General features: G+C 40.8%; 1 protein-coding gene across 1 annotated transcript in view; it reads left to right on the forward strand.

Annotated features, from left to right (window-relative positions):
• LOC133639452 (CD151 antigen-like) overlaps window positions 1-5,617 on the forward strand; it is a 54,672-nt gene extending 49,055 nt beyond the window's left edge. Inside the window, exons 7-8 of the mRNA XM_062032753.1 lie at window positions 2,770-2,856; window positions 2,951-5,617. Of these exons, the coding sequence (XP_061888737.1) occupies window positions 2,770-2,856; window positions 2,951-3,010 (147 nt within the window). The 3' untranslated portion in view covers window positions 3,011-5,617. The remainder of the gene's footprint in view (window positions 1-2,769; window positions 2,857-2,950) is intronic.
• Window positions 5,618-12,598: the final 6,981 nt, after the last annotated feature.

Consider the following 12,598-nt stretch of genomic DNA (forward strand, 5'->3'; position numbering starts at 1 on the left):
ATGTCTATGCTCAGAAGGGGTCGATGTGGCTGGAACTGAGAGGTAATTAGCCTTCACCTAAAACCAGGACTGCCTGCGAGCGAGCTAAGCTGCAGTTTAAGTTTCTAGAAGGTCAACGGGCTCATAGTGATGTTACTAGTAGTTGACTGGGAGGTGTTTATTATCATTTGGGGAGAGTCCGCTGCCTGATGCTCACCTGCTAAACACCTATCTGCTCGACGCTGAAGCGCTGACTACATGCGCCCTGAATACGCACTGCTGATTGGCTGGTAATGCTCTGAATACGCACTGCTGATTGGCTGGTAGAGCTTTCTGTGTACCAATCAGATGGTTGTGTGGGTGGGACAATGCTGCGTGCTGAGGCAGAAGGAGCAAAGCAGCTTGTTAAGACTTTAGCAGCTAAAGTTAGCTTTAGCTTAGAAACTCGTTCGGTACACCCCCGTACCGAACCAAAAGCCCCGTACCGAAACGGTTCAATACAAAACACGTACCGTTACACCCCTAGCAGATACAAATGACACATTCATGTTTTTGTGTAATGATGACAACGTATACTCGCGCGGAGGATTGACTAGTTGATGGTTTTATTTTCAAATGTTCGTTCATAGCCGTTGTGCTGCTATGATAGGCCATTTCCGCTCGACACAGTGTGCATACAACAACATTATTAGGCCGTGTATTGAAATACTCCCACACTTTTGGCGTGCTTTTCCCCCCTCGCTCGCACAGTCTGCTTTGCGCTCCGCCATGACGGTAGTGTGACGTAAATATGTGACGCGTCGACGCACAAAAACGGCGTCGACGTATTTACGTAACCGATGACGTCGACTACGTCGACGCGTCGTTTCAGCCTTACAATGAGTGTTACGGTGACTATGTGGGTGTTACTTTATATCTAGAGGGCTCTAATAATGTTAAAACCCTTATTTAATAATAGTAAAGTCAAATATGATTAAGGCAAGAGGAGAAATATCCCACACTTCTCTTTTCTAAAGTAAATCCGTACATCAAATAGGGGTATCTACATTAACAATATGATTTGCCTGAGTGGCTGGACAGGACATACACTATATTGCCAAAAGTATTTGGCCACCTGCCTTGACTCACATATGAACTTGAAGTGCCATACCATTCCTAACCCATAGGGTTCAATATGATGTCGGTCCACCTTTTGCAGCTATTACAGCTTTAAGTCTTCTGGGAAGGCTGTCCACAAGGTTGCGGAGTGTGTTTATAGGAATTTTCCACCATTCTTCCAAAAGCGCATTGGTGAGGTCACACACCGTTGGTCGAGAAGGCCTGACTCTCAGTCTCCTTTCTAATTCATCCCAAATGTGTTCTATCAGGTTCAGGTCAGGGCTCTGTGCAGGCAAGTTCATCCACACCAGACTCTGTCATCCATGTCTTTATGGACCTTGCTTTGTGCACTGGTGCACAGTCATGTTGGAAGAGGAAGGGCCCGCTCCAAACTTTTCCCACAAGGTTGGGAGCACAGAATTGTCCAAAATGTTTTGGTATCCTGGAGAAATCAAAGTTCCTTTCACTGGAACTAAGGGGCCAAGCCAACTCCTGAAAAACAACCCCAAACCATAATTCCTCCTCAACCAAATTTCACTCTCAATGCAGTCAGAAATGTACCGTTCTCCTGGCAACCTCCAAACCCAGACTCGTCCATCAGATTGCCAGATGGAAAAGTGTGATTCATCATTTCAGAGAATGCGCCTCTACTGCTCTAGAGTCCAGTGGTGACGTGCTTTACACCACTGCATCCGACGCTTTGCATTAGACTTGGTGATGTATGGCTTAGATACAGCTGCTCGGCCATGGAAACCCATTCCATGAAGCTCTGTGCGTACTGTACGTGGCTAATTGGAAGTCCACATGAAGTTTGGAGCTCTGTAGCAACTGACTGTGCAGAAAGTCTTTGCACTATGCGCTTCAGCATCCGCTGACCACTCTCTGTCAGTTTGCGTGGCCTACCACTTGGTGACTGAGTTGCTGTTGTTCCCATACTCTTCCATTTTACAGCACACAGTTGACTTTGGAATATTTAGGAGCGAGGACATTTTACAATTGGAATTGTTGCACAGGTGGCATCCTATGACAGTTCCACGCTGGAAATCACTGAGAGCTGCCCATTCTTTCACAAATGTTTGTAGAAACAGTCTCCATGCCTAAGTGCTTGATTTTATACACCTGTGATTAGGACACCTGATTCTCATCATTTGGATGGGTGGCCAAATACTTTTGGCAATATAGTGTATCTGACGTATGTCGTTTAGAGACGTTTCATTAGAGCAGAGTGTGTGTGTGCCTTTAAAAGGGGGTGCCTGTTGCCAAGTGACGGAGAGCGCGCTCCAAGCAGGATTTTAGCTCAGCTCTGTTTGTTAGCTTTACAACATCAGCTCTGTTGAATATTTTCACTGCATTATGTTAGGGTTAGGTAATAAAGAGATTGAATGTGCTTCAATGGCTGTTATATCTTCTTGTCCACAAACGAGGTATTGTAGGATGGCAAGCTTGTCACTTCAATCATTGATTAGTTGTTCGCTATTCCCTCTTAGTAGTTATGTGTATGTGTGTGTGTATTACATGTTGTTTGCTTTGTGATGTTGCCTCCTCCTATTTAATATCAAGTTTTAGTTTGATGCTGATTGTTGCTTTCATTAGTAAAAATATATTTCCTGCATTGAACTTTCTGTATAGTAGTTAGGATATAACGCCGTTATTGCAAACACTGCTCATGACACAATTGTGCATTTTCTTTAGGGTGGCTGTATCTCTAAACTGGAGGAATTCATCCAGGACCACCTGAAGATCATTGGGGCGGTAGGTGTTGGGATCGGCAGTGTACAGGTAAATACATTCTTCACGTTTTGTCTTCTGCGTAAAAAGGACTACGTGTGCATTTAGGCGTTGCTATTTTTGTTTCTCTCCGTGCAACATCCAGATAATAGGTATGGTGTTCACATGCTGCCTATATCGAAGTCTCAAGACGGAGCCGTACTAGCGAAGAAGAGAACGAGACAGGGGAAGTCGCCTCGTTGACATACTCAAACATCCCATTGCTTCTTTTCTCTGCTTGTTTGTGAGAGGAGGTGAGGGATCAAACTACACGTTTAAGTTTCTTATAGTAGTACAGCGGTAAAAACAATTCATCTTCAATAAGTAATTAGAGTCTCAAGATTACAGCACTGTGGGGAAAAAAGCCTCGGAGGAAAACTGTTGGGAATATTGCCTTTGAATATTTAATTTTGCAAGGGATACCCTCTGTGGGAATTTTTCTTCAGTCCTCCATTTTATTCCCTCTGCGTGCAATACAGGGATGTTAATGTATTGTAATTTTTATGGACTAAGACCAGGTGACAGCACCAGCTGCAAGCCCGCTCCACCTGCTGTGGCATCACGTTTCCATATTAACTAACCAGCCATGTATAAATGATGTATCCCATCATGGCCTTTTCAACTCTCTACACTTGGTAGAACCACTGTTTTTATACTTTTTAAACGCTTGCTGTCTGTAATGTTTGAGGCACGATCCTGTGAGCTATTACTGTATTTTATCCTTTATTGCCCAATGTGTCTTCGCATAGTGACGTGCCGCCGTTAGATCAGGCTCTTATCCCCAGCGTGTTGGCAAGGGCACTTTATCTGACAGACTGACGGTACAATGACTGCACCTTCCTCACCAGCATAACTGCACTATCACTTTAATAACACAATAGTGCCAGTGTTTGACGTTTAAGAATAATATTTGTGACTGTAGTAAAGCCGATCCACATTGCTCATGGAAAAGTGCCTCTTTTTTATTTGACTGTATTTCTTTTCTACCACTGATGCCATTGTGTGTGTGTCTACTGTATCTTTTCCGAACCGGTCACAGATTCTGTTTTTAAGTTAAGGTTTTGTTTACTTATGTAAGTAAACAAGTGGTACCTCGGTTTTCGTTAAGGAATCCGTTCCTAAAGGTTTGACAAAGACCAAAATCATACAAAAACTGAATCTATTTGAAATAATGCAAATCCAATTACAGTAATCCCTGGTTTATTGTTAATTATAAATTGAATATTTTCATAGCTAGAGCATTAAAAAGCTGTTTACTACCTTCTAAATATGTTTTTCCACATAACGAGAATCCTCTGGACATGAAATAAGACCCAGATATTCAACTTTACACTCCTTTATTCCAAAATAGTAATTTAGGGCAAAAATGTTGTAGAATGTGCTTAAAAAAAGTAAGGCGCCACTTTACCAAATGCTTGATGCTAATTTAGATATTTTTTTCCATATACAAACTACTGATTAGCATTAGCTATTTTACATGGCGATTTCAACACCTCCAAATTTGGTAATTAAAAACCACAACAAAGATGCACGGTACAATCAAACGGCTGGTGTGCGAGAAATACTTAGAGTATAAACACTTTGTAGAGCACAACATAAGACAAGACATGCACATTCATCTCAATAGCAAAGACTACTTCCTGGCTAGGCAACACACACACACGTCTATACGCTACTGCCATCTAACGTCTTGAAATTGCAGCTGCATGCAATGTCTACGACGTAATACAGTGAACCTTCGTTCATCACTGTTAATTGGTTCCAGGCACGACCGCAGTAATTTAATTTCTGTAAAGTTGGAATTCTTTATAGATCTATTGTTTTTATAGTTAGAGCTTAAAAAACCGTTATCTACCTTCTAAATACATTTTTCAACATGATAACACCACTCTAGACATGAAAATAACACCCAGATATTCACCTTTACACCCCTTTATTCCAATATAGTAATGCTGTCGAAGCCTGAGCCAATCAGTGGCCACAATACTGAACAGCGTGGTCTGATTGGTTTGGTCTCATCTAGTGGCCATTACTATTGTAGCGTTGATATGTTTCATTACTTTAGCCATTGTTACTCTTTAAAATGCTTAATTTAGGGAATAAATGTTGTAGAATGTGCTTAAAAAAACAACAAAAAACATTGATTTGGTTAAGCTGCGATATTTGATGCGTGAAATAGCGAGGGACGACTGTAGTCCGTTGCAGACACGCAAAAATATACTACACACTCGCAACTTTCCTTGGCCCCGTGGTGGGTTATTCTGTCGTCACGCTCAATAAAAAGAGATCAATTGATACTGAAGCATCGATGCATTATGATGCATGTTTGTCACTTCAATCTAAAGGTAACTAAGAAAAAATTTGAAATGTGGAATAATTTTCATCCTATCGCACCAAATAAGTTATTTTCCTGTTTACTATTTGGCTCAGGGACAAGTTGCATGTTTCATATTCCTTTCGTTGTAGTGACTTTTTTAATCCAGCAGATAGTGCCATTATGAAGCAATAACAACATCAGCACAGTGTCGATACAGCCAGTGAGTGTGTCATACACTCACTTGACCCCTCATATGTGTTTTTTTGGTTTGTTTTTGCATACTAGATTTTGCATAATTGCAAAATTAAAAGTACTACTTTTTTTTGGCCAGTAGCTTGCAAAAACCTTTAGCAAACATTTCCAACGAAAACCTGAGGTACCAGTGTCACTGTATAGGATATTCACTTTGATCTTCCTCAAATACATCACTGACATTGCAATTGTCAATAAACACAAAAAAACAATAACTGCTTCTCCACCATTTGTTCGGTTCAAAATGCACGTCATGTAGAATCTGCAGTGCAACAGTGACTTAGCGTTGTCCTTCCTCTGCCAGTCAGCAGGTTGGGTCACCCAGAAAAACTTACAAAAAAACACCAAAAAGGTGTCCACCCTGTAAGCTTCGGCCCCTGCATGATTGGCAGAAGCTTACAGGTGCATTAGTGTATTAATCAATCCCCTAATGTCGTCATGCTTCAGGGTTGTACGTTCATAACGTGGACCCCGCTTCCCTGTCAGGTGCTACATCACCGTCATACAACGACAGTCGTAATGTCTTGTTACTCGTCCTACTGTTGTGACCTCTTCTAATGCTGACGGCGTGTCGGCATTGTTGCTGCGACGGCAGCAGTGCTGGAGCGCAAACGCGGGGAGGCAGCACCTCCCGCGCTTGCATCAGCTCAACAGCTTGCTGATGAAAACAGCTGGTGAGAGTGTGTGCAAAACACCCAGAAGCTATTCAGGATTACTCCCTCCCTCCCTAACACTCTCTTCCCCAATAGACGCTGGAAAGATATTTCCGCTTAAGTTAGTATCGCATAATGACAGATGTCACCATGGGCTGTAGATCTTATTGATTCACATCTTTGTTAGTGTTCAATTAGTTGATCTAAAATTTTGCTGACGCGCGTACTCTCGAGCTATCTAATACCTACAGTGGAATAATTGGTTTCCACTGGGATTGTTTGGGGAAAAAAACAGCAAATTAAGCCAAATCTCATTTAGTGAACTCTGCAAACATTGAGAAATAAAACAAACACAATTCAGTGCCCCACCGTGGTGCACGCTGTGAACTAACCTGAGTCATCTTTTCTGCAAAATGAGCAGGTGTTCTGTTCATGCTGCAAGATGCAAGAAGACATCCATAGAACGTAGTTTGTCAGCCTAATTCTGACTTGAAATACATGCCGGAAGCCTTTTGAGCAACAAGCAATGTCCTCTGCTGATGAAAGCCATAAATCTCTTCCTCATCAGGACATCATGCCTGTTTGCACGGTGTCTTGTTTGCTGTGAGGGATAGAAGTGCTATGTTAATAATGTCAGCTCATGACATTTCTAAAGTATCTTCCCAGTACTGGCTGCGCAGTTGTCTGGGGCGTGCACGTCGCACACTGCACGAGATGTGTGCTATTTACACCATTCACCTTCCCTACCCTACATTATTTTCCTGGAAGCTGAAAGGAATTATTTTCCTGCATGACAAATGGACAACAGGAAGCTTTGCATGTATTCAGCTGGTGAAAGGAAGGGGCACATGTAGGTACAGTCGTGGTCAAAAATTTTCATACACTTGTAAATAACATAATGTCATTGCTGTCTTGATTTTCCAATCATTTCTACAACTCATATTTTTTTGTGATAGAGTGATTGGAGCACATACTTGTTTGTCACAAAAAACATTCATGAAGTTTGGTCCTTTTATGAATTTATTATGGGTCTACTGAAAATGTAACCAAATCTGCTGGGTCAAAAGTATACATACAGCAATGTTAATATTTGGTTACATGTCCCTTGGCAAGTTTCACTGCCATAAGGCACTTTTGGTAGCCATCCACAAGCTTCTGGTTGAATTTTTGACCACTCCTTCTGACAAAATTGGTGCAGTTCAGCTAAATTTGTTGGTTTTCTGACATGGACTTGTTTCTTCAGCATTGTCCACACATTTAAGTCAGGACTTTGGGAAGGCCATTCTAAAACCTTAATTGTAACCCATTTCTTGACCACTTTTGATGTGTGTTTGGGGTCATTGTCCAGTTGGAACACCCAACTGCGCCCAAGACCCAACCTCCGGGCTGATGATTTTAGGTTGTCCTGAAGAATTTGGAGGTAATCCTCCTTTTTCATTGTCCCATTTACTATCAGTAAAGCACCAGTTCCATTGGCAGCAAAACAGGCCCAGAGCATAATACTACCACCACCATGCTTGACGGTAGATGGTGTTCCTGGGATTAAAGGCCTCACCTTTTCTCCTCCAAACATATTGCTGGGTATTGTGGGCAAACAGCTCAATTTTTGTTTCATCTGACCACAGAACTTTCTTCCAGGAGGTCTTTTCTTTGTCCATGTGATGTCAGATGAGACAAAAATGGAGCTGTTTGGCCACAATATCCAGCAATATATTTGGAGAAGAAAAGGTGAGGCCTTCAATCCCAGGAACACCATGCCTACCGTTAAGCATAGTGGTGGTAGTATTATGCTCTGGGCCTGTTTTGCTGCCAATGGAACTGGTGCTTTACAGAGAGTAAATGGGACAATGAAAAATGAGGATTACCTCCAAATTCTTCAGGACAACCTAAAATCATCAGCCCGGAGGTTGGGTCTTGGGCGCAGTTGGGTGTTCCAACAGGACAATGACCCCAAACACATCAAAAGTGGTAAAGGAATGGCTAAATCAGACTACAATTAAGGTTTTAGAATGGCCTTCCCAAAGTCCAGACTTAAAAATGTGTGGAAAATGCTGAAGAAACAAGTCCATGTCAGAAAACCAACACATTTAGCTGAACTGCACCAATTTTGTCAAGAGGAGTGGTCAAAAATTAAACTAGAAGCTTGTGGATGGCTACCAAAAGCACCTTATTGCAGTGAAACTAGCCAAGGGACATGTAACCAAATATTAACATTGCTGTATGTATACTTTTGACCCAGCAGATTTGGTCACATTTTCAGTAGACCCATAATAAATTCATAAAAGAACCAAACTTCATGAATGTTTTGTGTTACAGACAAGTATGTGCTCCAATCACTCGAAATAAGAGTTGTAGAAATGATTGGAAACTCAAGTCAGCCATGACATTATGTCCTTCACAAGTGTATGTAACCTTTTGACCACGACTGTACATGCCTTATTGTTGTCAAACCTATTAACTAAAGCTGAAAGGCACCACTTCAATTGCATGCTGATTTGTTTACGGAATAATTTGTTGTTGAAAAATAATTTAAATAGGTAAATAAAAATGTTTACTTCTGCACCTTACTGTAGCTACAACCTTAATAGTTCCATTCATAACTTATAGAACTGAGGCGTCTACACCTGTATATATTAATTGTTGGGGGTCCAATCCCTGGTGTGACAACGAGAGAGCAAAGCAAGTGTGCAGGATATTTTATAAGAACTCTGGCTGCCGTGACTTCCACTCCGCCAAAGCCTGTGGCAGCGTTGCAACTGAATGCCAGACACAACTAATCTGTCAAGTGTTCCGCTATATTCTCTGCATTATCGCTTCTGTGAGTGCAGACATCTCATTTGGATTCAAGGCCTTGGCTGTGTGCTGCTTGTATTGCTGAGCAGAGGGCCAACAAATGTAATCTAGTGTGTGTGGCTGGAACAATACTCTCGCTCTGTCTGGCCCAATGAAATGGGGAAAAAGGCTGTCAAATGCTACCAAGAATGTGTAATTGTATGCACCCCGGTTCAGTTTTGGCCCAAATTTACTCTAAGATGTTCCTGTTTTTTCCGATACAGTCTCCTTTACTGGTAGAATTCCAAATGGCTGTACATAATTGGTCCGATATCAGGGAAAAAAAACAAGTATCGGATGATATTGACTTGTATCTAAAATCTCTGATAAATAAGAACTCTGATACTTGGGCAAAGTTGGACAGCCAGTTAACATCTAAAGTAGTGATGTACGGATCAATACTGAAATATTGATACCGCCGATACCAGATCTGTATGCTCTAATGTCGATCCTCAAATCAAAATACAAAACCCCAAACCAGTGAAGTTGTATAAATCGTAAAAAAAACAGAATACAATGATTTGCAGATCCTTTTCAACTTATAGTCAATTGAATAGACTGCAAAGACAAGATACTTAACGTTCGAACTGGAAAACTTTATTTTTTTCAAATATTAGCTCATTTGGAATTTAATGCCTGCAACATGTTTCAAAAAAGCTGGCACGAGTGTCAAAAAAGACTGAGAAAGTTGAGGAATGCTCATCAAACACTTATTTGGAACATCCCAAAGGTCAACAGGCTAATTGGGAACAGGTGGGTGCCATGATTTGGGTATAAAAGCAAATTCCATGAAATTCTAAGTGATTCACAAACAAGGATGGGGTGAGGGTCACCACTTTGTGAACAAATGCATGAGCAAATTGTCGAACAGTTTAACAACAACATTTTTCAACGAGCTATTGCAAGGAATTTAGGGATTTCACCATCTATAGTCCGTAATATCATCAAAAGGTTCAGAGAATCTGGAGCAGGGGTCACCAACCTTTTTGAAACCAAGAGCTACTTCTTGGGTACTGATTAATGCGAAGGGCTACCAGTTTGATACACACTTAAATAAATTGCCAGAAATAGCCAATTTCCTCAATTTACCTTTAAGTCTATGTTATTATTAATAATTAATTATATTTATCTGTGTGGAAACACTGATCATCTTAATGATTTCTCACAATAAATATATATAGAAACAGATAAATATCAATATGCAACACTTTATTTTTATATTTTCTCTAAGTGCACATTTTTCAAATTGAACATTTTCAAATGATCACTTCTAAGACAGTCTTGTGAAATCACAATATCCCATTTTAACTAGCTAGTCACTAACATTTTTGAACAAATCATGAATTACTTTGCACCATGTTTGTACAAATAATAACTCATGTAAAATACAAAAGTCAACTCTCAAATTTTTAAATCATGTCACACTTTGAACTGGACACCAAATCTGTTATCTGTTTCTTTGTCAGTTAGTGAAGACCAAGTCTTTAAAATATTTTCTTGGATTTTCAAATTCTATTTGAGTTTTGTCTCTCTTAGAATTAAAAATGTCGAGCAAAGTGACACCAGCTTGCTAGTAAATAAATACAATTTAAAAAATAGAGGCAGCTCACTGGTAAGTGCTGCTATTTGAGCTATTTTTAGAACAGGCCAGCGGGCTACTCATCTGGTCCTTACGGGCTACCTGGTGCCCACGGGCACCGCGTTGGTGACCCCTGATCTGGAGAAATCACTTCACTTACGCGATGATATTACGGACCTTCGGTCCCTCAGGCAGTTCTGCATCAAAAAGCAACATCGGTGTGTAAAGGATATCACCACATGGGCTCAGGAACACTTCAGAAAACCACTGTCAGTAACTACAGGTTATGTTGGTGTTTACTTGAGTCATATTGCCGCTATAGTGCAGCCTACACTTATCTCTTAGTTTGTCTGCCATCTACTGGTCACACTTATCATTACACCATGTACCAAATAAAATAGCTTTGAGGTGGGTAAACTTAACCAAACGTATTCTTTAAATTAGGCCAGTGGTTCTTAACCTGGGTTCGATCGAACCCTATGGGTTCGGTGAGTCGGGCTCAGGGGTTCGGCGGAGGTCAAGACACACCCGACTCATCGTGGAAATAAAAACTTCTCCCTATCTGCGTATTGCGGATACGGCAACAGCAGAAGTCAGACTGATTTGCGGGTGTGTCATTTGTTGTGAGTTTATGCACTGTGTTGGTTTTGTTGTTTGAAAAAGCTGATGTTCATGCACGGTTCATTTTGTGCACCAGTAAAAAAACATGGTAACACTTTAGTATGGAGAACATATTCACCATTAATTAGTTGCTTATTAACATGCAAATTAGTAACATATTGGCTCTTAACTAGTCATTATTAAGTACTTATTCGACATGGCCTTATTATAAGCCTAACCCTGGCCCTAACCCTAACCATAACCAAATAACTCTAAATTAAGTCTTTGTTTCTTAGAATATGTGTTATGATCCGCTGCCCGGATCATAGTCTGTTTACGTTTTCTAGTCACTTGTGTTTTCAGCACCTCTTGATTTTGTTTGTTTCAGTTGCCATGACGGCAGATTGCACTCACCTGCCTCTGGTTAGTGTTCGGGACGCTCACCTGTTGTCCAGGCACTAATAAGAGGGCTATTTAGTATATGCCCTGGCCTCACTCGGTCTGGCTTCCTAATTTGCTTTATGCAACAGACGACGACTATTTTGATTCCTGCTAGCTTCCACGCTAGGCTATTTTTCTTGCTAGCTCACACGCTAGTCCCTTTGGTTTTCGCTTTCCGTGCTGTGAGCACGTTTTTGTTTGTTCCCGTATGATTTGTTTCTTAAATAAATCATTTCCTACCTGCACGCTGTGTCCGGAGCCCGTCTGCATTCCTGGGAGAACAAACCCCGCATCACGATGCGACCCGGTCGTCACAATATGTTCCCCGAGTGTCCAAAAACCTCAAAATTAAGTCTTTGTTACTTAGAATATGTTCCCCATACTAAAGTGTTACCGAAAACATATAACTTTGTCTTGAATTTGAAAAAACCCCAAAACAATTTCTTTTTCACTAAAGAAGGGTTCGGTGATTGCGCATATGGAACTGGTGGGGTTCGGTACCGCCAACAAGGTTAAAAACCACTGCATTAGGCGCGTACTGTCGAGTTTTGAGAAACCAAAAATATTTTAAGTGCGCCTTATAGTCTGAAAAATATGGTACGTAATTTGTAACGTAAACATAAAACTCAAAATAAAATGATTCAATAAAAACAATTTAAAAACATGTACAGTGCCCAATAGAAACAGCTTCTCTGTCTTTTAAAGTGGCCTGAAATTCCCCCAAAGTGGTGAGTTCAGGTAACCTCCGATCCTTTTGTAATTCATTAGATGACCATGGAGCAGCAAATCTGTAGGCTTTTTAAATTTTTTACCAAGACCTGTTTTGGCTATCGGAATCAACACACCAAGACTGTCCTGTGACTGCAAACCGTAGCGACTGGAGTCTCTATACAAAAAAGAACATAAATAATGGGTAATTTATAAATAAAAACCATCCATCGAAAAAAAATCTACAGACTGACGAAGATGTACAGTTTGCCTTTGCATACAAAGTGCAATGCTAGACAAGGTTGCCACAACCAGTAATGAAACGTAAGACACAGTATCCCTTTTTTTATTAAAAAGTGTTGAGTGCATTCA

The sequence above is a fragment of the Entelurus aequoreus genome, linkage group LG02, assembly GCF_033978785.1.
Source record: "Entelurus aequoreus isolate RoL-2023_Sb linkage group LG02, RoL_Eaeq_v1.1, whole genome shotgun sequence".
Lineage (NCBI taxonomy): Eukaryota > Metazoa > Chordata > Actinopteri > Syngnathiformes > Syngnathidae > Entelurus > Entelurus aequoreus.